This window comes from Coregonus lavaretus (assembly GCF_964263955.1).
Source record: "Coregonus lavaretus genome assembly, contig: HAP1_SCAFFOLD_1405, whole genome shotgun sequence".
NCBI classification, from domain to species: domain Eukaryota; kingdom Metazoa; phylum Chordata; class Actinopteri; order Salmoniformes; family Salmonidae; genus Coregonus; species Coregonus lavaretus.
In genome coordinates, this window is record NW_028157331.1 from 96,403 (window position 1) to 124,315 (window position 27,913).

A 27,913-nucleotide genomic window follows, 5' to 3' on the forward strand; every position below is an offset into this window, starting at 1 on the left:
ACGCAACATGCAACAATTTCAACGATTTTACTGAGTTACAGTTCTTATAAGGAAATCAGTCAATTGAAATAAATTCATTAGGCCCTAATCTATGGATTTCACATGACTGGGCAGGGGCGCAGCCATGGGTGGGCCTGGGAGGGCATAGGCCCTCCCACTGTGGAGCCAGGCCCATCAGAATTAGTTTTTCCCCACAAAAGGGTTTTATTACAGAGAGAAATACTCCTCAGTTTCATCAGCTGTCCGGGTGGCTGGTCTCAGACGATCCCGCAGGTGAAGAAGCCGGATGTGGAGGTCCTGTGCTGGCGTGGACTAAAACAGGTAGGGACTAAGTAATGCTCATTTTTGTTTTCCGTTGCGAAACGTTTTTTGAAACGTTTTCCATTTTATGCCCTAATGAACAGGACCCAAGAGTAGTTGAAGCTCAGATGTGTTCACAGCTTGATGTTGCCTGACACTATGGCGCTGTAGACCTGGCCAGACATTGGTGTGTAGCTCTGCTCTCTCTCCTGTAGGATGTACAGAGGGTCTGGGATGCAGGCCGGGTCGAAACCTTCCTCCACCAACCTCACCTTCATCTGCTTGAAGGTCCCCGTCACCTCCACCGCATTCTGGATATGAGAGAGAAAGAAAGAGAAAGAGAGACAAACACACACAGGCTTTTAGCTCAGTGGACTATTCATCTCCAGTGATGTTTCTGCCATTGAAATCCTTGGGCTGGGAAAAACATTTCAGTGTAGACGACTAAAATATATATTTGTAAATAATATAATCTTTGAGAACTAACAATCACCAAAATAAAAGCTAGACAGTGAGGGAGGATAGAACATTACAAAAACAATGAATTTAGCAGTATAGATTTAGTTTTTATGTTTGAGCAAAAGAACACAGCATTAAACATGGTAAAATGCCTAGAATTGCAGGAAATTAGCTTTAAAACTGCAAAAACCTGTCTCAGCTTTATGGAGAAAAGTGTACAATTGCAGGAAATTGGCTTAAAAATGCAAACATTTCTCTACGTCGCCAAGATGGGTGCCTCTAAAAAATGTTTTATCCAGAAAAGCCCCTGATCTCATAAGCAAAAAAGAGTCCACACCAATGTTCCCTCCAAAAACATTAGGCACTGAGAAATGTCAGGTCTGCTGAGTTCAAACTTGAACATTGTGAAAATTCTGTGCAACTTCCAGCGAGTGTTTACTGTGAACACTGAGGCTGTACCCGCTTTAAGTTACAGTTTTAACAGTGGTCAAGTAGGCTACTGTGGCTATTTGATCATAATGTAGGCCAACTAGAGTGGCCTACCATAAAATACAATGGAGAAAAATGCATCCCATAACATTTTAACATGGAAATAGCTGTTCTATCATTCAGCCTACAGTAGCAGCTAATGTGTGGTGTTCAATGTAGGCCTACATTCCATGAGACTTTTGGAAGAAAAAAAATGCAGGGCTTGACATTAACCTGTTTATCTACTTGTCCTTCAGACAAGGAGGTGACTGAAAATATTGTTGTGTTTGATGCAAGAAACCACTTTACAAAATAAAATGCATTATTATTATTCCCATACCATTATTACAGAGAATCAGACAAAATGCCTGTGACTTTTCAATAGTTACCTGAATGCGTATGAAGCGTGGCCGTGCATACGCCGGTAAGTAGCTGGCTACATGGCTGAACGTTTTGTTGCCATCAAACTGTTCTCCCTCCTTCACCGTGACGGCAGCCATTCCGATCCTCCCCTCGTGGCCTTGGAGACAGAACACAACAATCACTCATTCCAACAACTAAACAATCAGAACGCAACAATCACTCATTCCAACAACTAAACAATCAGAACACAACAATCACTCATTCCTACAACTGAACAATCAGAACGCAACAATCACTCATTCCTACAACTAAACAATCAGAACACAACAATCACTCATTCCTACAACTGAACAATCAGAACACAACAATCACTCATTCCTACAACTGAACAATCAGAACACAACAATCACTCATTCCAACAACTAAACAATCAGAACGCATCATACTGTGACACTTTCTGTATTTTAAAGTTATTTTAAACTTGACTGCTGACATGCAAAACATTTTGGGACTGTATCAACAGTGGACTAATGAAACAAACACCAGAAGATAATTCCACTCAAACTTTCAACAAGAAGTTAAGTTTCAAATGATCATCGTCTGGTGAGTGGAACAGTGATTCTTATATCAGCTCGTTTGCTGTTTTTAGCTATCGCGTTGAAAATAACGTCTGTGAAACATTGTTGCAGTTTTTAAACTTTAGAGCACCAGTTAAACTTTAGAGCACCGGTTACTTTGTGTGCTGAATGTGAAAAAGATGTTTGCAATGGGAAGTGATTGTTGTACATTTCGATTGGGAAATGCTTAGCCTAATGGTTGTGTTTTTGTATTATTATGACTGGGACCTACTGGCTTTTTGCAGTGTATTTGGATAGTATTCTGACCCCTTGACTTTTTCCACATGTTGTTAAGATACAGCCTTATTCTAAAACGGATTCAATACTTTCCCCCAACCCCTCATCAATCTACACACAATACCCCATAATGACAAGGATCTCTCTGTACTTTGCTCCGTTCATCTTTCCCTCTATCCTGACTAGTCTCCCAGTCCCAGCCGCTGAAAAACATCCCCACAGCATGATGCTGCCACCACCATGCTTCACCGTAGGGATGCTGCCAGGTTTCCTCCAGACGTGACACTTGGCATTCAGGCCAAAGAGTTCAATCTTGGTTTCATCAGACCAGAGAATTTTGTTTCTCATGGTCTGAGAGTCCTTTAGGTGCCTTTTGGCAAACTCCAAGCGAGCTGTCATGTGCCTTTTACTGAGGAGTGGCTTCCGTCTGGTTACTCTTCCATAAAGGCCTGATTGGTGGAGTGCTGCAGAGACGGTTGTCCTTCTGGCAGGTTCTCCCATCTCGCCTGAATAACTCTGGAGCTCTGTCAGAGTGACCATCGGGTTCTTGGTCACCTCCCTGACCAAGGCCCTTCTCCTCCAATTGCTCAGTTTGGCTGGGCGGCCAGCTCTAGGAAGAGTCTTGGTGGTTTCAAACTTCTTCCATTTAAGAATGATGGAGGCTACTGTGTTCTTGGGAACCTTCAATGCTGCAGAAATGTTTTGTTTCCCTTCCCCAGATCTGTGCCTCGACACAATCCTGTCTCGGAGCTCTACAGACAATTCCTTCGAACTGATGGCTTGGTTTTTGCTCTGACATGCACTGTCAACTGTGGGACCTTATATGGACAGGTTCGTGCCTTTCCAAATCATGTCCAATCAATTGAATTTACCACAGGTGGACTCTAATCAAGTTGTAGAAACATCTCAAGGATGATCAATGGAAACAGGATGCACCTGAGCTTTCTACTAAGCTATATGGAATTGTTTTAAGAAGGTCATACCAAGGATCATTTAGTTATTTGATTTTGAATTTTAAGACCCCTTGAAGTATAAAATTTTTTTAATTTGTCCTTACTGCTATTAGCCCATACAAACACATTGACTAACAGATTCACTACATGGAACAACAGATAGTCCCTAAAAAACAACAAAAGGAAGTTTGTTCTGAAGTGTCTGTCCTATATCTGAGAGATATAAGAAAGATCACGAAACATTTGTTTTATTTTTTATTACATGTATTTAACCCCTTATTTTTGGCAGTAAACAGTCTCCATTGATACCTTCCTTCATCTTTTCAACTGGTACCGGGGGACCTGTGGGGGTCATAGAGCAAAACAGAGAACACCATCGTATTTGTGAGAGTCTCATCTTTCGTAATAGTTTTGTCGGCCAAACCGTTCGGACGCTACAGACGATTTTGTGAGAAGACCGATCTTCGGGAGGTCTCATGGTCTGGCAAACACCGCTCTAGCTCTGTCACCTTTCACCGCAGATGCGGAAGTGTGACATCGGCGGATGTGGTGGATTGAGACGCATCCAATGCAAGATATCTCTAGCTTAAACTAACAGATTTTGGGGGGATTTTTTGTTTTGTTTTACACCATGTTGAGTGTGACTGCTCTCTTTCTATAAACCCTATGTGTGTTCTCTCCTACGTGGCGCGCTGCATATTACAGTCACTGTCCTTTCAGCATCACCAGCCTGTCAAACACACATCCTTTGATGTGTCACTGTTGTTGTCGTGGTGATAGTGTGATAGTGATGGCGTCAGGCTACCACAGGCTGTGTAAGCAGCGTGGTTGTGGTTGTTGGTAGCATTTTCCATGAGGGCGCTGCCTCTGTGTGAGTGGCAGACCCAACCATGGCTCCGCCTCAGGCCTGTTTCATTTAGTTGGGTGCATTAAGTGATGCTATGTTTCTGTTATTTTTCTAGATTTTTTAGTTTGGGACAACGTGTTGGAAGGCTTAGGTCCAATTGCCACTGTTTGCGTTCGAGTTAAGGTTACCTGGTACTTGGATCAAGATTAGGGTTACCTGGTCCCTCGATCAAGGTTAGGGTTAGGGTTCCCTGGTACTTGGATCAAGGTTAGGGATAGATTTACCTGGTACTTGGATTAAGGTTAGGGTTAGATTTACCTGGTACTTGGATTAAGGTAAGGGTTAGATTTACCTGGTACTTGGATTAAGGTTAGGGTTAGATTTACCTGGTACTTGGATTAAGGTAAGGGTTAGATTTACCTGGTACTTGGATTAAGTTTAGGGTTAGATTTACCTGGTACTTGGATTAAGGTTAGGGTTAGATTTACCTGGTACTTGGATTAAGGTTAGGGTTAGATTTACCTGGTACTTGGATTAAGGTAAGGGTTAGATTTACCTGGTACTTGGATTAAGGTTAGGGTTAGATTTACCTGGTACTTGGATTAAGGTAAGGGTTAGATTTACCTGGTACTTGGATTAAGGTAAGGGTTAGATTTACCTGGTACTTGGATTAAGGTTAGGGTTAGATTTACCTGGTACTTGGATTAAGGTAAGGGTTAGATTTACCTGGTCCTTGGATTAAGGTTAGGGTTAAATTTACCTGGTACTTGGATTAAGGTAAGGGTTAGATTTACCTGGTACTTGGATTAAGGTTAGGGTTAGATTTACCTGGTACTTGGATTAAGGTTAGGGTTAGATTTACCTGGTACTTGGATTAAGGTTAGGGTTAGATTTACCTGGTACTTGGATTAAGGTTAGGGTTAGATTTACCTGGTACTTGGATTAAGGTAAGGGTTAGATTTACCTGGTACTTGGATTAAGGTTAGGGTTAGATTGACCTGGTACTTGGATTAAGGTTAGGGTTAGATTTACCTGGTACTTGGATTAAGGTAAGGGTTAGATTTACCTGGTACTTGGATTAAGGTTAGGGTTAGATTTACCTGGTACTTGGATTAAGGTTAGGGTTAGATTTACCTGGTACTTGGATTAAGGTAAGGGTTAGATTTACCTGGTACTTGGATTAAGGTTAGGGTTAGATTTACCTGGTACTTGGATTAAGGTAAGGGTTAGATTTACCTGGAACTTGGATTAAGGTAAGGGTTAGATTTACCTGGTACTTGGATTAAGGTTAGGGTTAGATTTACCTGGTACTTGGATTAAGGTAAGGGTTAGATTTACCTGGTCCTTGGATTAAGGTTAGGGTTAAATTTACCTGGTACTTGGATTAAGGTAAGGGTTAGATTTACCTGGTACTTGGATTAAGGTTAGGGTTAGATTTACCTGGTACTTGGATTAAGGTTAGGGTTAGATTTACCTGGTACTTGGATTAAGGTAAGGGTTAGATTTACCTGGTACTTGGATTAAGGTTAGGGTTAGATTTACCTGGTACTTGGATTAAGGTAAGGGATAGATTTACCTGGTACTTGGATTAAGGTTAGGGTTAGATTTACCTGGTACTTGGATTAAGGTTAGGGTTAGATTTACCTGGTACTTGGATTAAGGTTAGGGTTAGATTTACCTGGTACTTGGATTAAGGTAAGGGTTAGATTTACCTGGTACTTGGATTAAGGTTAGGGTTAGATTTACCTGGTACTTGGATTAAGGTTAGGGTTAGATTTACCTGGTACTTGGATTAAGGTTAGGGTTAGATTTACCTGGTACTTGGACGCCGTAGACATTCGCCTCTTGGACAAAGTCTATCAGGGTGAGGATGTCAGCTACTTCAGTTGTGGCCACGTTCTCTCCCTTCCACCTGTAGGGGTCAATACAACTCCAGTCAATATAATATAATATGTTCTCTCCCTTCCACCTGTAGGGGTCAATACAACTCCAGTCAATATAATATCATAGAATATAATAGAGTATGGTTCCATATATTTGGAAAGTCATACTGTAGGTCAGGATATGTACCTGAATGTATCTCCGACTCGATCCTGAAAGTAAATAAAGTTGTCCTGGTCTATCTTCAGCAGGTCTCCACTGTTAAAGTACAGATCTCCTTTCTGAAACACGTCTCTCAGTCTCTTCTTCTCTGTCTGCTGGCTGTTCTTAGCGTATCCAACAAAAGGAGCGATGTCTGTGATCTTCGACACCAACAGTCCTGTCTCACCTTCAGGAAGACACACACACCATAATGTAGACCTACACCCAACAGTCCTGTCTCACCTTCAGGAAGACACACACACCATAATGTAGACCTACTCCAACAGTCCTGTCTCACCTTCAGTAAGACACACACACCATAATGTAGACCTACTCCAACAGTCCTGTCTCACCTTCAGGAAGACACACACACCATAATGTAGACCTACACCAACAGTCCTGTCTCACCTTCAGGAAGACACACACACACACCATAATGTAGACCTACTCCAACAGTCCTGTCTCACCTTCAGTAAGACACACACACCATAATGTAGACCTACACCCAACAGTCCTGTCTCACCTTCTTGAAGACACACACACCATAATGTAGACCTACTCCAACAGTCCTGTCTCACCTTCAGGAATGTTTTGTTTTGTTTTGTTTTAGTCATTTAGCAGACGCTCTTATCCAGAGCGACTTACAGGAGCAATTAGGGTTAAGTGCCTTGCTCAAGGGCACATCGACACATTTTTCACCTAGTCGGCTCGGGGATTAGAACCAGCGACCTTTCGGTTACTGGCACAATGCTCTTACCCACTAAGCTACCTGCCACCCCATAGGAAGACACACACACCATAATGTAGACCTACACAGTCTCTGCCTTAGGGAAAGGGCCATACACACACACACATGAATAGCATAATATACATTGAGATCTGTGTGATTTTCAGGTCATTATTGTAAACCAGAATGTGTCCACAATAACCTCCCTGGTTGAATAAAAGCAATTAATAAATGAATAAACAGTACAGAACGAGCCTCCAACTCCAGCCCTGGAGAGCTACAGTACAGTGGGTGCAGGCTTTTGTTCCTGCCCAACACTAACACACCTATGAAAGAGTATCTCACCTTTAGGAGCTTCTACACACAGTCCGGTAGAGTCTCTGATTGGTTCATCTCTCTCTGTGTCGTATTTAATCAGAGCATAAGGAAACAGCTTCTATAAGAGGGAGAGACACCATGATCAGAACATAGTGAAACAGCTTCTATAAGAGGGAGAGACATCATGATCAGAACATAGTGAAACAGCTTCTATAAGAGGGAGAGACACCATGATCAGAACATAGTGAAACAGCTTCTATAAGAGGGAGAGACACCATGATCAGAACATAGTGAAACAGCTTCTATAAGAGGGAGAGACATCATGATCAGAACATAGTGAAACAGCTTCTATAAGAGGGAGAGACACCATGATCAGAACATAGTGAAACAGCTTCGATAAGAGGGACAGGAGAGACATCACTGTGATAAAGGCACGGTATTTCAGTTGATTTTCGGACCTGGTAAAATGTCCAATGTACATTTTCTACAACGTAAAACCTTTACCAATTTAATACAAATAAAAGTATCTAGCTATCCTAAGATAAACGTTACTAACTGTAAGTGAGTCTGGATAAGAGCGTTTTCTAAATGACTAAAATGTGATGTAAATGTAGAGGGAAGCATGATATCTCAGTAGAGTTGGGGTCAATTCCATTTCAATTCAGTAACTGATATTAAATGGAATTGTCCCCAACCCTGGTTCTTAGAAGTCAGATCTTCAGTCCCCTTATTCATAAAGTGTCTCAGAGTAAAGAGTGCTGATCTAGGATCAATTTGACCTTTTAGATCATAATGAATAAGATTTAATGAACAGGGGGGGACCTGATCCGAGATCAGCACTCCTACTCTGAGAGGCATTATGAATCCTGGCCCCAGGAGTCAGGGCTGTTCAGGAGTCAGTCCTTACCCGGTGTAGGTAGTTGACTCGTCCGATAGCTCCTATCTTCCCGGTGTAGTTGACGAATCCCACGTTGCCCTCAGTTGAAGCATAAAACTCCCTCACGTCCATGTTCCCAAAGCGGTTCAGGAACTCCTTCCATATCTCTGCTCTCACACCGTTACCAATGGCCAGCCTGACTTTGTGCTCTCTGTCGTTGTCTCTCTGGAACGTTGGGAGAAAACAGAAACATTCATCTTTTCAATGTTTATTTTTTATTTTTATGTCAATCATGTTATTGTGAAGACAAACACACATTTAGTCATTGGGTGAACAATAATGTTTTTCTAATTCAGATTTTCATTTGAACAGCCATATAGTGTATTCCCAATACCTGGAACATATCCTGTTGGTTTGAGTTCTAGGCAGTAAAACAGACATTTTAAAAACAACTCAAATGGAAATCATGTAACCTCAGTACGACCTTGCCGTCAAAAATTGTTTTCAGAATGAAAATCAAAACCTTAAAGTACCAATATCTTTGCCTGGCTTCCCAAACTCCTTGCACTGGCCAAACGCTAGGCCACGCCCACGGACGTTCGTTTCTTCTCTGCGATGAGTCTGGATCTGAGTACCTCCCTGTCAATTTCTAGAATGCAAACACATTCTAAACTTTCTGATTGGTCCCAGAAACCAAATGGGTTGAGCCAGAGACAGAACACACGTGGATAAAGCTACGTTTTGAAAATGCGTAATTGGCATTGATACTCTGATTGGTTAGAAATGATCCAATCGCTGATGACTTTGTTTTGTACAACACCCCTCATTTTGATGTCACCACAAACTACTTCAGCGATGGCAGTCTCAGACTGAAGTATGTAGCGAACACAGGGCAGCGGAACAATTCAGTTTAAGTCGTCAGGCAACCAATATCTTTCCTTTTCAATATCTTTCAATATCTTTCATTTTCAATACCTTTCAATTTCTTTCCTTTTCAATACCTTTCAATATCTTTCATTTTCAATACCTTTCAATATCTTTCATTATCTATACATTCTACAGTATATGTAGGTACAGTACATTCAGTTCCAAAAGTCATTTGGAAACAACTGAAATGAAAACTAACATTGTAAGCTAACATTCTATTAGGTTCTATTAACATTCTAACCTAACATTCTATAACATTCTAACCTAACATTCTATAACATTCTAACCTAACATTATATTAGGTTCTATTAACATTCTAACCTAACATTCTATAACATTCTAACCTAACATTCTATAACATTCTAACCTAACATTATATTAGGTTCTATTAACATTCTAACCTAACATTCTATAACATTCTAACCTAACATTCTATAACATTCTAACCTAACATTATATTAGGTTCTATTAACATTCTAACCTAACATTCTATAACATTCTAACCTAACATTCTATAACATTCTAACCTAACATTATATTAGGTTCTATTAACATTCTAACCTAACATTCTATAACATTCTAACCAAACATTCTATAACATTCTAACCTAACATTCTATTAGGTTCTATTAACATTCTAACCTAACATTCTATAACATTCTAACCTAACGTTCTATAACATTCTAACCTAACATTATTTTTAACTATCCAATGAAAGGTTCGAAAACATGACCCGCAATACATGATTACATTCCCCTTCCCTGACGCAGAGATATGGTTTCCCAGCCTCAGCCCCAGCCTCAGCCCCAGCCCAAGCCCCAGCCTCAGCCCCAGCCTCAGCCCCAGCCTCAGCCCCAGCCCCAGCCCCAGCCCCAGCCCCAGCCCCAGCCTCAGCCCCAGCCTCAGCCCCAGCCCAAGCCCCAGCCCCAGCCTCAGCCCCAGCCTCAGCCCAAGCCCCAGCCTCAGCCCCAGCCTCAGCCCCAGCCCCAGCCCAAGCCTCAGCCTACCACTGACTGTCATTCCACATGGTAGAGTTCCTAAGTAAAGGCCACTAGCTATTCCGAGAGGACCACCAGATCAGAACCACGAGGGTGGGTCCTAAATGGCACCCTATTCCCTATATACTGTAGTCCACTACTTTTGCCCTGGTGAAACTATATAGGGAATAGGGTGCCATTTCAGATGCAACTCTAGACCACTAGGCTGTGGGAGGGTCACATGGTGTGTCTGTACGTGGAGAGGGGTTCAGTTTCAATGGCGGAACACAGAATGTTTACATTGCTCTCCAGGACACGCCTTTCAGGGCCCTGAAATATGACATAACAAGTAAGGGGACGTGGATGACGTGCAAACCAATATTTCATTTCTGAATTGGTTCAAATTAGTTTAGGGTTGGAGTTAGGGTTGGAGTTAGGGTTAGGGTTAGGGTTAGGGTTAGAGTTAGGGTTAGGGTTAGGGTTAGGGTTAGGGTTAGGGTTAAGGTAATGGTTAGGGTTAGGGTTAGGGTTAGGGTTAGGGTTAGGGTTAGGGTTAGGGTTTGGGCTAGTTGAGCGGTCAATGGGATGCTGGTCAGAAAAGTATTTTAAGTCTCCCCCCATACATTTTGGGGAAAGGCTCCTTTTGGGAGATTTGGTGATGAGAAGAAGACAGAACTGCCTGCATGTAGCCTAGTCCAGAAAATACAAGGTGATGGCATCTTCCATAAAATGGCGTCTCTCATAACCGCCTGCATATCTTTACCGTAAAAAAAAAAAAAAAGAGGCACATGAGAAACATCTGCTACTATAATATCCAGATTAAAACCTAACCTATCGATGAAATGTTGAACTCGATCATCTGTCTGGATTCAATCCAACTCAATAGAAAATATCACCTTAGAACATTCCAGGTCAGTGATATTGATAACAGTAAGGTGACACAGTGAATCTTAATGATGGCTTCTATTTCCGACGCTACAGCTGTGGCCGGGTTGTAAGACAACCTAGCTGGAGAGTTTTGGAAGTGGCCGAGAGGGTCTCGGTCTGATTGGACAAACAGAAGGAGCAGTTCGCGCCACAAAGTCTGGGAGTAAACCACACCTGGCTTCACTAGTCTGTAACACTATAAGAGCGTCTGCTAAATGACTAAAATGTAAAATGTAGTCTGTGACACTAGTCTGTGACATTAGTCTGTAACACTAGTCTGTGACACTAGTCTGTGACACTAGTCTGTAACACTAGTCTGTAACACTAGTCTGTGACACTAGTCTGTGACACTAGTCTGTGACACTAGTCGGTAACACTAGTCTGTAACACTAGTCTGTGACACTAGTCTGTGACACTAGTCTGTAACACTAGTCTGTAACACTAGTAGGTAACACTAGTCTGTAACACTAGTCTGTGACACTAGTCTGTGACACTAGTCGGTAACACTAGTCTGTAACACTAGTCTGTGACACTAGTCTGTGACACTAGTCTGTAACACTAGTCTGTGACACTAGTCTGTGACACTAGTCTGTGACACTAGTCGGTAACACTAGTCTGTAACACTAGTCTGTGACACTAGTCTGTGACACTAGTCGGTAACACTAGTCTGTGACACTAGTCTGTGACACTAGTCTGTGACACTAGTCTGTGACACTAGTCTGTAACACTAGTCTGTGACACTAGTCTGTGACACTAGTCTGTGACACTAGTCGGTAACACTAGTCTGTAACACTAGTCTGTGACACTAGTCTGTGACACTAGTCGGTAACACTAGTCTGTGACACTAGTCTGTGACACTAGTCTGTGACACTAGTCTGTGACACTAGTCTGTAACACTAGTATGTAACACTAGTCTGTAACACTAGTCTGCAACACTAGTCTGTGACACTAGTCGGTAACACTAGTCGGTAACACTAGTCTGTAACACTAGTCTGTGACACTAGTCGGTGACACTAGTCTGTAACACTAGTCTGTGACACTAGTCTGTGACACTAGTCTATAACACTAGTCGGTAACACTAGTCTGTGACACTAGTCTGTGACACTAGTCTGTAACACTAGTCTGTGACACTAGTCTGTGACACAAGTCTGTGACACTAGTCTGTAACACTAGTCCAACACTTGGGTTCACCATAGCTCAGTGGGTTAGAGCATGGATGCTGCCGCAAACACCAGAGATGTGATGTTTGATTCCAGCATGGCCCCTGCATGGGAAACACCAGAGATGTGAAGTTTGATTCCACCATGGCCCCTGCATGGGAAACACCAGAGATGTGATGTTTGATTGCAGCATGGCCCCCACATGGGAAACACCAGAGATGTGATGTTTGATTCCAGCATGGCCCCCACATGGGAAACACCAGGAAGTGGAGTTTGATTCCAGCATGGCCCCCACATGGGAAACACCAGGAAGTGGAGTTTGATTCCAGCATGGCCCCCGCATGGGAAACACCAGGAAGTGGAGTTTGATTCCAGCATGGCCCCCGCATGGGAAACACCAGGAAGTGGGGTTTGATTCCAGCATGGCCCCCACATGGGAAACACCAGGAAGTGGAGTTTGATTCCAGCATGGCCCCCACATGGGAAACACCAGGAAGTGGAGTTTGATTCCAGCATGGCCCCCGCATGGGTTCCTCATGGCCCCTGCATGCTGCCAAGTGGCCTACTAGCATGTTGTTATTATTAGTGTGTACTCTACAGCACTCGGTCAAAAATATAATGTCAAATACTTTCAAATCCTTGTCTGAAACATGTCTGAAAACATGGCTGGTCAGCCATATACCCTGTACCTGAGAGAATATGTAAGCCTTGTCCGAGACAGAAAGGGTCCATATCTCCTGCTTATGTGGCATGAGGCAGCTTGATGTGCAAATAAACCCCCTGGACAGGATGCTAGAACCATAGCAACTACTATGTAATTACTATGTCATAAACCCCCTGGACAGGATGCTAGAACCATAGCAACTACTATGGAATTACTATGTCATAAACCCCCTGGACAGGATGCTAGAACCATAGCAACTACTATGTAATTACTATGTCATAAACCCCCTGGACAGGATGCTAGAACCATAGCAACTACTATGTAATTACTATGTCATAAACCCCCTGGACAGGATGCTAGAACCATAGTAACTACTATGGAATTACTATGTCATAAACCCCCTGGACAGGATGCTAGAACCATAGCAACTACTATGGTATTACTATGTCATAAACCCCCTGGACAGGATGCTAGAACCATAGCAACTACTATGTAATTACTATGTCATAAACCCCCTGGACAGGATGCTAGAACCATAGCAACTCCTATGTAATGACTTTGTCATAAACCCCCTGGACAGGATGCTAGAACCATAGCAACTCCTATGTAATTACTATGTCATAAACCCCCTGGACAGGATGCTAGAACCACAGCAACTCCTATGGAATTACTATGTCATAAACCCCCTGGACAGGATGCTAGAACCATAGCAACTACTATGTAATTACTATGTCATAAACCCCCTGGACAGGATGCTAGAACCATAGCAACTACTATGTAATTACTATGTCATAAACCCCCTGGACAGGATGCTAGAACCATAGCAACTACTATGGAATTACTATGTCATAAACCCCCTGGACAGGATGCTAGAACCATAGCAACTACTATGGAATTACTATGTCATAAACCCCCTGGACAGGATGCTAGAACCATAGCAACTACTATGGAATTACTATGTCATAAACCCCCTGGACAGCATGCTAGAACCATAGCAACTACTATGTAATTACTATGTCATAAACCCCCTGGACAGGATGCTAGAACCATAGCAACTACTATGTAATTACTATGTCATAAACCCCCTGGACAGGATGCTAGAACCATAGCAACTACTATGTAATTACTATGTCATAAACCCCCTGGACAGGATGCTAGAACCATAGCAACTACTATGGAATTACTATGTCATAAACCCCCTGGACAGGATGCTAGAACCATAGCAACTACTATGGTATTACTATGTCATAAACCCCCTGGACAGGATGCTAGAACCATAGCAACTACTATGTAATTACTATGTCATAAACCCCCTGGACAGGATGCTAGAACCATAGCAACTCCTATGTAATTACTATGTCATAAACCCCCTGGACAGGATGCTAGAACCATAGCAACTACTATGTAATGACTATGTCATAAACCCCCTGGACAGGATGCTAGAACCATAGCAACTCCTATGTAATTACTATGTCATAAACCCCCTGGACAGGATGCTAGAACCATAGCAACTACTATGGAATTACTATGTCATAAACCCCCTGGACAGGATGCTAGAACCATAGCAACTACTATGGAATTACTATGTCATAAACCCCCTGGACAGGATGCTAGAACCATAGCAACTACTATGGAATTACTATGTCATAAACCCCCTGGACAGGATGCTAGAACCATAGCAACTACTATGGTATTACTATGTCATAAACCCCCTGGACAGGATGCTAGAACCATAGCAACTACTATGTAATTACTATGTCATAAACCCCCTGGACAGGATGCTAGAACCATAGCAACTCCTATGTAATTACTATGTCATAAACCCCCTGGACAGGATGCTAGAACCACAGCAACTCCTATGGAATTACTATGTCATAAACCCCCTGGACAGGATGCTAGAACCATAGCAACTACTATGTAATTACTATGTCATAAACCCCCTGGACAGGATGCTAGAACCATAGCAACTACTATGTAATTACTATGTCATAAACCCCCTGGACAGGATGCTAGAACCATAGCAACTACTATGGAATTACTATGTCATAAACCCCCTGGACAGGATGCTAGAACCATAGCAACTACTATGGAATTACTATGTCATAAACCCCCTGGACAGGATGCTAGAACCATAGCAACTACTATGGAATTACTATGTCATAAACCCCCTGGACAGGATGCTAGAACCATAGCAACTACTATGTAATTACTATGTCATAAACCCCCTGGACAGGATGCTAGAACCATAGCAACTACTATGTAATTACTATGTCATAAACCCCCTGGACAGGATGCTAGAACCATAGCAACTACTATGTAATTACTATGTCATAAACCCCCTGGACAGGATGCTAGAACCATAGCAACTACTATGGAATTACTATGTCATAAACCCCCTGGACAGGATGCTAGAACCATAGCAACTACTATGGTATTACTATGTCATAAACCCCCTGGACAGGATGCTAGAACCATAGCAACTACTATGTAATTACTATGTCATAAACCCCCTGGACAGGATGCTAGAACCATAGCAACTCCTATGTAATTACTATGTCATAAACCCCCTGGACAGGATGCTAGAACCATAGCAACTACTATGTAATGACTATGTCATAAACCCCCTGGACAGGATGCTAGAACCATAGCAACTCCTATGTAATTACTATGTCATAAACCCCCTGGACAGGATGCTAGAACCATAGCAACTACTATGGAATTACTATGTCATAAACCCCCTGGACAGGATGCTAGAACCATAGCAACTACTATGGAATTACTATGTCATAAACCCCCTGGACAGGATGCTAGAACCATAGCAACTACTATGGAATTACTATGTCATAATGATGAATGACAAAACGAAGGTCACGTTGTATAGAGCTTGCAGCTGAGGTTGCTTTACCTTGGGTGTGTTACAGAGGTAACGTAACACCTCTCCTATGTACTGGACCACGGTAACGTTGTACTTCCTGCACTCATCCCAGAACTGAGAGGCCGAGAACTTCCTCCTCAGAATGATGGTCGAGCCTGGAACACAGACAGATAGAAGAGACGAAAGAGGCACAATGAAAAGATCGGTTTGAAGAACATGCAGGTGATATAGCTTCATATCAAGCAATGGCAGAACTGAAATGCTGACAAAACTGTCATGGTAAGTCAGCAGTGTTGATAAAACTGTCATGGTAAGTCAGCAGTGTTGACAAAACTGTTATGGTAAGTCAGCATTGTTGACAAAACTGTCATGGTAAGTCAGCATTGTTGACAAAACTGTCATGGTAAGTCAGCATTGTTGACAAAACTGTCATGGTAAGTCAGCAGTGTTGACAAAACTGTCATGTTAAGTCAGCAGTGTTGACAAAACTGTCATGGTAAGTCAGCAGTGTTGACAAAACTGTTATGGTAAGTCAGCAGTGTTGACAAAACTGTCATGGTAAGTCAGCAGTGTTGACAAAACTGTTATGGTAAGTCAGCAGTGTTGACAAAACTGTCATGGTAAGTCAGCAGTGTTGACAAAACTGTCATGGTAAGTCAGCAGTGTTGACAAAACTGTCATGGTAAGTCAGCATTGTGTACATGGTCATCGCCAAACACCCTAACACGCAGGCGCGGGTATTAGTTCAGGCACAGGAATGAAACAAGACAGAGCTCTTATAAATGAGGTACATGCTGTAAAACAGGGACCTTGTAGCGGCCGTGAGAGCAGAAATGTTGCCACACATGCTGTGAACCTGTTGTATTCACTTCAGTACCAAAATGTCCCGTAAATCTGCACCCGTGAGCTGGTACTGCATGTGCATCATAATCAGCTTGGGAGTTATTCCTAACCACGTGACCTGACCAGGACATTTCAAATAAAACTTTATTGGTCGCATTCACATATTTAGCAGATGTTATTGCGGGTGTAGTGAAATGCTTGTGTTCCTAGCTCCAACAGTGCAGTAATCTCTAATACACAACAATACACACAAATCTAAAAAGTAAAATAATGGAATTAAGAAATATATAAATATTAGGATGAGCAATGTCCGGAGAATATATACAGTACATATATATATATATGATGGGATGTATATACATTATGGACAGTATATGGATAGAATATGTAGTATATCTGAAGAATAGCATACAGTGCATTCGGAAAGTATTCAGACCCCTTTACTTTTTCCACATTGTTACGTTACAGACTTATTCTAAAATTGATAAAATTGTTTTTTCCCCCCTCATCAATCTACGCACAATACCCCCTAATGACAAAGCAAAAACAGGTTTTTAGAAATGTTTGCAAATGTACTAAAAATAACAAACTGAAATATCACATTTACATAAGTATTCAGACCCTTTACTCAGTACTTTGTTTAAGCACCTTTGGCAGCAATTACAGCCTCGAGTCTTCTTGGGTATGACGCTAAAAGCTTGACACAACTGTATTTGGGGAGTTTCTCCCATTCTTCTCTGCAGATCCTCTCAAGCTCTGTCAGGTTGGATGGGGAGTGTTGCTGCACAGCTATTTTCAGGTCTCTCCAGAGATGTTAGATCGGGTTCAAGTCCGGGATCTGGCCACTCAAGGACATTCCAAGATTTGTCCCGAAGCCACTCCTGCGTTGTCTTGGCTGTGTGCTTAGGGTCGTTGTCCTGTTGGAAGGTGAACCTTCACCCCAGTCTGAGGTTCTGAGCGCCCTGGAGCAAGTTTTCATCAAGGATCTCTCTTTACTTTTCTCTGTTCATCTTTGCCTCGATCCTGACTAGTCTCCCAGTCCCTGCCGCTGAAAACATCCCCAAAGCATGATGCTTCCACCACCATGCTTCACCGTAGGGATGGTGCCAGGTTTCCTCCAGACGTGACGCTTGGCATTCAGACCAAAGAGTTCAATCTTGGTTTCATCAGACCAGAGAATCTTGTTTCTTATGGTCTGAGAGTCTTTAGGTGTCTTTTGGCAAAATCCAAGTGGGCTGTCATGTGCCTTTTACTGAGGAGAGGCTTCCGTCTCCGGCCACTCTACCATAAAGGCCTGATTGGTGGAGTGCTGCAGAGATGGTTTTCCTTCTGGAAGGTTCTCCCATCTCCACAGAGGAACTCTAGAGCTCTTTCAGAGTGACCATCCGATTCTTGGTCACCTCCCTGACCAAGGCCCTTCTCCCCCGATTGCTCAGTTTGGCCGGGCGGCCAGCTCTAGGAAGAGTCTTGGTGGTTCCAAACTTCTTCCATTCCCAAACTTCTTCCATTTAAGAATGATGGTGGCCACTGTGTTCTTGGGGACCTTCAATGCTGCAGAATTTTTTTGGCACCCTTCCCCAGATCTGTGCCGCGACACAATCCTGTCTCGGAGCTCTACGGACAATTCTTTCGATCTCATGGCTTGGTTTTTGCTCGGACATGCACTGTCAACTGTGGGATCTTATATAGACAGGTGTGTGCCTTTCCAAATCATGTCCAATCAATTGAATTTACCACAGGTGGACTCCAATCAAGTTTTAGAAAAAACTCAAGGATGATCCATGGAAACAGGATGCACCTGAGCTCAATTTCTAGTCTCATAGCAAAGGGTCTGAATACTTATGTAAATATGATATTTCTGTTTTTTATTTTTAATACATTTGCAAAAAAATCTAAAAACCTGTTTTCGCTTTGTCATTATGGGGTATTGTGTGTAGATTGGGGAGGAAATTGTTTTATTTAATCCATTTTAGAATAAGGCTGTAATGTAACAAAATGTGAAAAAAGTCAAGGGGTCTGAATACTTTCCGAAGTTACTGTATGTACAACCATAGTTTTATACAGGTAACGAGCTGAGATTAGGAGCTCACGCTTAAAGGGAGTGCTCTTAATCTCAGCTTGTTACCTGTATAAAAGACACCTGTCCACAGAAGCAATCAATCAATCAGATTCCAAACTCTCCACCATGGCCAAGACCAAAGAGCTCTCCAGGGATGTCAGGGACAAGATTGTAGACCTACACAAGGCTGGAATTGGCTAAAAGACCATCGCCAAGCAGCTTGGTGAGAAGGTGACAACAGTTGGTGCGATTATTCGCAAATGGAAGAAACACAAAATAACTGTCAATCACCCTCGGCCTGGGGCTCCATGCAAGATCTCACCTTGTGGAGTTGCAATGATCATGAGAACGGTGAGGAATCAGCCCAGAACTACACGGGAGGATCTTGTCAATGATCTCAAGGCAGCTGGGACCATAGTCACCAAGAAAACAATAGGTAACACACTACGCCGTGAAGGACTGAAATCCTGCAGCGCCCACAAGGTACACCTGCTCAAGAAAGCACACATACAGGGCCGTCTGAAGTTTGCCAATGAACATATGAATGATTCAGAGGAGGACTGGGTGAAAGTGTTGTGGTCAGATGAGACCAAAATCGAGCTCTTTGGCATCAACTCAACTCGCCGTGTTTGGAGGAGGAGGAATGCTGCCTATGACTCCAAGAACACCATCCCCACCGTCAAACATGGAGGTGGAAACATTATGCTTTGGGGGTGTTTTTCTGCTAAGAGGACAGGACAACTTCACTGCATCAAAGGGACGATGGACGGGGCCATGTACCGTCAAATCTTGGGTGAGAACCTCCTTCCCTCAGCCAGGGCATTGAAAATGGGTCGTGGATGGGTATTCCAGCATGACAATGACCCAAAACACACGGCCAAGGCAACAAAGGAGTGGCTCAAGAAGAAGCACATTAAGGTCCTGGAGTGGCCTAGCCAGTCTCCAGACCTTAATCCCATAGAAAATCTGTGGAGGGAGCTGAAGGTTCGAGTTGCCAAACGTCAGCCTCGAAACCTTAATGACTTGGAGAAGATCTGCAAAGAAGAGTGGGACAAAATCCCTCCTGAGATGTGTGCAAACCTGGTGGCCAACTACAAGAAATGTCTGACCTCTGTGATTGCTAACAAGGGTTTTGCCACCAAGTACTAAGTCATGTTTTGCAGAGGGGTCAAATACTTAATTCCCTCATTAAAATGCAAATCAATTTATAACATTTTTGACATGTGTTTTTCTGGATTTTTTTGTTGTTATTCTGTCTCTCACTGTTCAAATAAACCTACCATTAAAATTATAGACTGATCATGTCTTTGTGAGTGGGCAAACTTACAAAATCAGCAGGGGATCAAATACTTTTTTCCCTCACTGTATGTGCATAGGGCAGCAGCCTCTAAGGTGCATGGTAGAGTAACCGGGTGGTAGCCGTCTAGTGACAGTGACTAAAGTTCAGGGCAGGGTACTGGGCGTAGGCCAGATAGTGGTGACTATTTAACAGTGATGACCTTGAGATAGAAGCTGTTTTTCAGTATCTCGGTCTCAGCTTTGATGCACCTGTACTGACCTTGACTAGAATACAGTATATGCATATGAAATGGGTAAAACGGTATGTAAACATTATTAAAGTGACCAGTGTTCCATTATTAAAGTGACCAGTGTTCCATTATTAAAGTGACCAGTGTTCCATTATTAAAGTGACCAGTGTTCCATTATTAAAGTGACCAGTGTTCCATTATTAAAGTGACCAGTGTTCCATTATTAAAGTGACCAGTGTTCCATTATTAAAGTGACCAGTGTTCCATTATTAAAGTGACCAGTGTTCCATTATTAAAGTGACCAGTGGTCCGTTATTAAAGTGACCAGTGTTCCATTATTAAAGTGACCAGTGTTCCATTATTAAAGTGACCAGTGTTCCATTATGGTGCATCTTTTGGTGCATCTGTAGAAGTTTGTGAGGGGCCAAGCCAAATTTCTTCAGCCTCCTGAGGTTGAAGAGGCGCTGTTGCACCCTTTCACCACATTGTCTGTGTGGGTAGACCATTTCAGATTGTCAGTGATGTGTACGCCGTGGAACTTGAAGCTTTTCACCTTCTCCAATGCGGCCCTGTCGATGTGGATGGGGGCGTGCTCCTTCTAATGTCTCAATTTACATTTTAGTCATTTAGCATCAAACATTGTTATATCCAGAGCAATTACAATCAACCTCTGGGCAACCTCCAGGCCCCAGTTATACATTAGACCATAACTAGAGTCTTGTTTAGAGTCTGTCCTGGTCAGATTACGTGGTGAGGGGAAACTCTGGGCCCTAATCATAGTCTATAACTAGAGTCTGTCCTGGTCAGATTACGTGGTGAGGGGAAACTCTGGGCCCTAATCATAGTCTATAACTAGAGTCTTGTTTAGAGTCTGTCCTGGTCAGATTACGTGGTGAGGGGAAACTCTGGGCCCTAATCATAGTCTATAACTAGAGTCTGTCCTGGTCAGATTACGTGGTGAGGGGAAACTCTGGGCCCTAATCATAGTCTATAACTAGAGTCTTGTTTAGAGTCTGTCCTGGTCAGATTACGTGGTGAGGGGAAACTCTGGGCCCTAATCATAGTCTATAACTAGAGTCTGTCCTGGTCAGATTACGTGGTGAGGGGAAACTCTGGGCCCTAATCATAGTCTATAACTAGAGTCTGTCCTGGTCAGATTACGTGGTGAGGGGAAACTCTGGGCCCTAATCATAGTCTATAACTAAAGCCAGGAGATTTTCCTGGTCATGTTAAGTGGTGAGGGGGGAAACCTGGGCTGGCCTTAAACCAACTCTGACATTCCAGAACCACAGTTCTATCAGACATAACAAGGTAAAAGAGGCTGTTTTGTTTTCGCCACGTGATTAAATATCCCTTCAATTAGTAACTCTGCTCTGAGGTCAAACAGAAGAGTGAAATGAACTATAGCCCACTTGGAAAACTCAGGAAAACGGTCTCACTAAGAGAATTGGCATCTCAAATGGCACCCTTTTCCCTACACAGTGCACTACTTTTGACCAGAGCCCAATAGGCCTTAGTCAAAATTAGTGCACTCTGAAGAGAAAAGGGTGGCAGTTGGGACGGAGCAGAAAAGAAAGAAGTGGCGAGCCAACTCGTTTGCTGTTTTTTCTGCCCAGTGGCTTTGGCTGTGTTGAGATAACCCGGGTTTACATGCACAAGGACCTCTTTCATTTGATTTCCCCTTCCGTGGGAGGGGGGGGAGTAAATGGCTAAGTAAATGGCTTCAACTAGAAAGGCCAAGCCACAGACCTTAACATTACCCCTTACACACCTACTACCTCAATATTGCCTCTACCCACCAACTACCTCATAAAATATTACCCCGTACCCACCTAATACCTCAATATTACCCCGTACCCACCTACTACCTCAATATTACCCCCTACCCACCTAATACCTCAATATTACCCCCTACCCACCTAATACCTCAATATTACCCCCTACCCACCTACTACCCCAATATTACCCTCTACCCACCTACTACCTCATAAAATATTACCCCGTACCCACCTACTACCTCAATATTACCCCGTACCCACCTACTACCTCAATATTACCCCCTACCCACCTAATACCTCAATATTACCCCCTACCCACCTAATACCTCAATATTACCCCCTACCCACCTACTACCCCAATATTACCCCCTACCCACCTACTACCTCAATATTACCCACTACCCACCTACTACCTCAATATTACCCCCTACCCACCTACTACCTCAATATTACCCCCTACCCACCTACTACCCCAATATTACCCCCTACCCACCTACTACCTCAATATTACCCCCTACCCACCTACTACCTCAATATTACCCCCTACCCACCTACTACCTCAATATTACCCCCTACCCACCTACTACCTCAATATTACCCCTCTACCCACCTACTACCCCAATATTACCCCCTACCCACCTAATACCTCAATATTACCTCCTACCCACCTACTACCTCAATATTACCCCCTACCCACCTACTACCTCATACAATACAATATCCCGTGTGTATCAAGAATGGTCCACCACCCAGCCATCTTGACAATGTGGGAAGCATTGGAGTCAACATGCTTTCAACACCTTGTAGAGTCCATGCCCCGACAAATTGAGTATGTTCTTAGGGCAAAAGGTGGGGTGCAACCCAATATTAGGAAGGTGTTCTTAATGTTTTGTACACTCAGTGTAAACTCACCTGTCTCGATGGATCCTGTATAAACTCACCTGTCTCGATGGATCCTGTATAAACTCACCTGCCTCGATGGATCCTGTATAAACTCACCTGTCTCGATGGATCCTGTATAAACTCACCTGTCTCGATGGATCCTGTATAAACTCACCTGTCTCGATGGATCCTGTATAAACTCACCTGCCTCGATGGATCCTGTATAAACTCACCTGCCTCGATGGATCCTGTATAAACTCACCTGCCTCGATGGATCCTGTATAAACTCACCTGTCTCGATGGATCCTGTATAAACTCACCTGCCTCGATGGATCCTGTATAAACTCACCTGTCTCGATGGATCCTGTATAAACTCACCTGCCTCGATGGATCCTGTATAAACTCACCTGCCTCGATGGATCCTGTATAAACTCACCTGCCTCGATGGATCCTGTATAAACTCACCTGTCTCGATGGATCCTATATAAACTCACCTGTCTCGATAGATCCTGTATAAACTCACCTGTCTCGATGGATCCTGTATAAACTCACCTGCCTCGATGGATCCTGTATAAACTCACCTGCCTCGATGGATCCTGTATAAACTCACCTGTCTCGATGGATCCTGTATAAACTCACCTGCCTCGATGGATCCTGTATAAACTCACCTGTCTCGATGGATCCTGTATAAACTCACCTGCCTCGATGGATCCTGTATAAACTCACCTGTCTCGATGGATCCTGTATAAACTCACCTGCCTCGATGGATCCTGTATAAACTCACCTGCCTCGATGGATCCTGTATAAACTCACCTGCCTCGATGGATCCTGTATAAACTCACCTGTCTCGATGGATCCTGTATAAACTCACCTGTCTCGATGGATCCTGTATAACTCACCTGCCTCGATGGATCCTGTATAAACTCACCTGTCTCGATGGATCCTGTATAAACTCACCTGTCTCGATGGATCCTGTATAAACTCACCTGCCTCGATGGATCCTGTATAAACTCACCTGCCTCGATGGATTCTGTATAAACTCACCTGTCTCGATGGATCCTATATAAACTCACCTGTCTCGGTGGATCCTGTATAAACTCACCTGTCTCGATGGATCCTGTATAAACTCACCTGTCTCGATGGATCCTGTATAAACTCACCTGTCTCGATGGATCCTGTATAAACTCACCTGTCTCGATGGATCCTGTATAAACTCACCTGTCTCGATGGATCCTGTATAAACTCACCTGCCTCGATGGATCCTGTATAAACTCACCTGCCTCGATGGATCCTGTATAAACTCACCTGCCTCGATGGATCCTGTATAAACTCACCTGTCTCGATGGATCCTGTATAAACTCACCTGCCTCGATGGATCCTGTATAAACTCACCTGTCTCGATGGATCCTGTATAAACTCACCTGCCTCGATGGATCCTGTATAAACTCACCTGTCTCGATGGATCCTGTATAAACTCACCTGCCTCGATGGATCCTGTATAAACTCACCTGTCTCGATGGATCCTGTATAAACTCACCTGTCTCGATGGATCCTGTATAAACTCACCTGCCTCGATGGATCCTGTATAAACTCACCTGCCTCGATAGATCCTGTATAAACTCACCTGTCTCGATGGATCCTGTATAAACTCACCTGTCTCGATGGATCCTATGAAGCCGATGATAAAGCCGGCGGTGTGGTAGAGGGGCAGGTTGAGGTAGATGACATCACCAGGCGTGACACCGGTGGAGTCCAGCACGGCCAGGGCAGCCAGAAGACGGTTCTGATTAACCACCGCTGCTTTAGGCAGACCTACAGGAGCAGTAGAAAGAGGAGAGAGATGATTACAGCAGGAGAGAGAGAGGGCTGTTCATATAGAGGTCCCCTGTAGCTCAGTTGGTAGAGCATGGCCCTTGCAACGCCAGGGTTGTGGGTTCGTTTCCCACGGGGGGCAGGTATGAAAATGTATGCACTCACTAACTGTAAGTCGCTCTGGATAAGAGCGTCTGCTAAATGACTAAAATCTCAAATGTAAATGTAATATACAAGAGCACTGGCAGGAGAGAGAGGGCTGTTCATATACAGGAGCACTGGCAGGAGAGAGAGGGCTGTTCATAGACAGGAGCACTGGCAGGAGAGAGAGGGCTGTTCATATACAGGAGCACTGGCAGGAGAGAGAGGGCTGTTCATATACAGGAGCACTGGCAGGAGAGAGAGGGCTGTTCATATACAGGAGCACTGGCAGGAGAGAGAGGGCTGTTCATATACAGGAGCACTGGCAGGAGAGAGAGGGCTGTTCATATACAGCAGCACTGGCAGGAGAGAGAGGGCTGTTCATATACAGGAGCACTGGCAGGAGAGAGAGGGCTGTTCATAGACAGGAGCACTGGCAGGAGAGAGAGAGCTGTTCATATACAGGAGCATGAGCACTGGCAGGAGAGAGAGGGCTGTTCATATACAGCAGCATGAGCACTGGCAGGAGAGAGAGGGCTGTTCATATACAGGAGCACTGGCAGGAGAGAGAGGGCTGTTCATATACAGGAGCACTGGCAGGAGAGAGAGGGCTGTTCATAGACAGGAGCACTGGCAGGAGAGAGAGGGCTGTTCATATACAGCAGCACTGGCAGGAGAGAGAGGGCTGTTCATAGACAGGAGCACTGGCAGGAGAGAGAGGGCTGTTCATATACAGGAGCACTGGCAGGAGAGAGAGGGCTGTTCATATACAGGAGCATGGGCACTGGCAGGAGAGAGAGGGCTGTTCATATACAGGAGCACTGGCAGGAGAGAGAGGGCTGTTCATATACAGGAGCACTGGCAGGAGAGAGAGGGCTGTTCATATACAGGAGCACTGGCAGGAGAGAGAGGGCTGTTCATAGACAGGAGCACTGGCAGGAGAGAGAGGGCTGTTCATATACAGGAGCACTGGCAGGAGAGAGAGGGCTGTTCATATACAGGAGCACTGGCAGGAGAGAGAGGGCTGTTCATATACAGCAGCACTGGCAGGAGAGAGAGGGCTGTTCATATACAGGAGCACTGGCAGGAGAGAGAGGGCTGTTCATATACAGGAGCACTGGCAGGAGAGAGATGGCTGTTCATATACAGTGGCTGCTTCAGGCAGAAGAGAGAGGGAAGGAAGCAGCAGGGGACAGAGGAGAGAAAGAAGGAGAAAGGAAACAGAGAGGAGGAAGCAGAGAAGCAGTGCTCTAGAAGGTGATGTCTGACTAGTAGACCATACCTGTGTAGCACCCTCTCCCTTCCCCTCTGTCCTCCCCCTCACCTGTACCCCCTCCCTCTCCCTTCCCCTCCCCCTCCCCTATACCACCTCCCTCTCCCTTCCCCTCTGTCCTCCCCCTCCCCTGTACCCCCTCCCCTGTACCCCCTCCCTCTCCCTTCCCCTCTCTCCTCCCCCTCCCCTGTACCCCCTCCCTCTCCCTTCCCCTCTGTCCTCCCCCTCCCCTGTACCCCCTCCCTCTCCCTTCCCCTCTGTCCTCCCCCTCACCTGTACCCCCTCCCTTCCCCTCTGTCCTCCCCCTCCCCTGTACCCCCTCCCTCTCCCTTCCCCTCTGTCCTCCCCCTCACCTGTACCCCCTCCCTCTCCCTTCCCCTCTGTCCTCCCCCTCACCTGTACCTCTGTCCTCCCCCTCACCTGTACCCCCTCCCTCTCCCTTCCCCTCTGTCCTCCCTCTCCCTTCCCCTCTGTCCTCCCCCTCACCTGTACCCCCTCCCTTCCCCTCTGTCCTCCCCCTCCCCTGTACCCCCTCCCTCTCCCTTCCCCTCTGTCCTCCCCCTCCCCTGTACCCCCTCCCTCTCCCTTCCCCTCTGTCCTCCGCCTCACCTGTGGTCCCAGAGGTGTAGATGTAGACAGCAGGGCTTTTGAAGGTGATGTCCGAGCGGAGGGACTGAGGGAGAGGTGTGTCCGATGCTTCCTCCACCAGGTCAGAGAAGCCCTCCACGCCAGGTGTGTCACACTGTTTAGTCATCAGGTACACACACACACCCTGCTCCCTCAGGGATGGAAGCACCTCCTCCACTGCTTCCTGCAGCTCTGAGAGAAGAACTCAATATTCAATACTTGATCAAAACTGGACTCCAGCTGTTCTAGACGGCAGAGAAAAAATGTAACTTTTGCCCCCACAGTCATGAATTATCATTTGATTATCATTATCATTTGAGTTTCAATAGGCTATGGCAGACCTTTGTCTTTTTCGTCCCATCACTCTGGATGTGCATGTCTCTGATCAACTCATAACACCTGTGATTTTCACCTATTGTCATAATGTAGTAATCTCAACCAGACACTTCCGCCTATGAGGAATTAGCCTCGGGATGAGTTTACTTTGATAGTGATATCCGCCTGCTGAAGGGCCAACGGGTAGGCCTTGGGGTATTGGTCACTTACCCGCGGCTGCTATCAGCAGCTTGGCGCTGCAACAGTTGAAGCAGTGCAGCAGAGATCTAGATCTGATGTTATGGTTGAGAAGCGCTACGGGACATCCCAGTTTGGCCAGGGCCAGCCAGGTGAAGATGAAGGCAGGTTCGTTTCCCATAAAAAGAGCCACGGTATCCCCCGGTCGCAGCTCCGAGTGCCTCTGTAAAGCGTTGGCTATTTTGTTGCTTCTTCTGTCCGTGTCCTGATACGAATAGGTTTTATTTTCAAACACGATGAACGGTCTGTCCGCATGAGCGGCGGACTGCTCCAAAAAACGGTCCAAAACCAAAAATAACGGTTTCCTTCTCCTCCGTAAAACAAACTTCAGCAAAATCCGAACCAAGTCCGCGAGGTAGAAGGCATCTTTCCAGAAGTAAGGAAAGAAAGTTTTAAGAACTAGCGGTGTGACGGCCAGACTGGCGAAAAGGATAGAAACCAAGTACATTGTTGAGCACAACGTCGAGCTCCTATGCTTCTGGGTGAATTGTAGATTCGTTTATTCTCTGTGGATAAAAAAAAATAGGATAACCATCGGATCAACACAAAAGTGTAGCGCGCCGCAAACAGTTATTACCGTCGCAGGCGAATTTCTTTTCAAATGTGGAATGCCTCAAAT

General features: G+C 44.4%; 1 protein-coding gene across 1 annotated transcript; it reads right to left on the minus strand.

Annotated features, from left to right (window-relative positions):
* Positions 1-11: 11 nt before the first annotated feature.
* On the minus strand, positions 12-27,913 carry LOC311125536 (long-chain fatty acid transport protein 2-like). Its single transcript, XM_084199572.1, has 10 exons — positions 27,268-27,913; positions 26,704-26,913; positions 24,522-24,680; positions 15,808-15,932; positions 8,279-8,473; positions 7,399-7,489; positions 6,315-6,513; positions 6,059-6,156; positions 1,617-1,747; positions 12-611 (listed from the first exon to the last, which is right to left on the minus strand). Exons 1-10 carry the CDS (start codon positions 27,740-27,742, stop codon positions 435-437), a joined length of 1,860 nt encoding a protein of 619 aa, XP_084055698.1. The 5' UTR covers positions 27,743-27,913; the 3' UTR covers positions 12-434.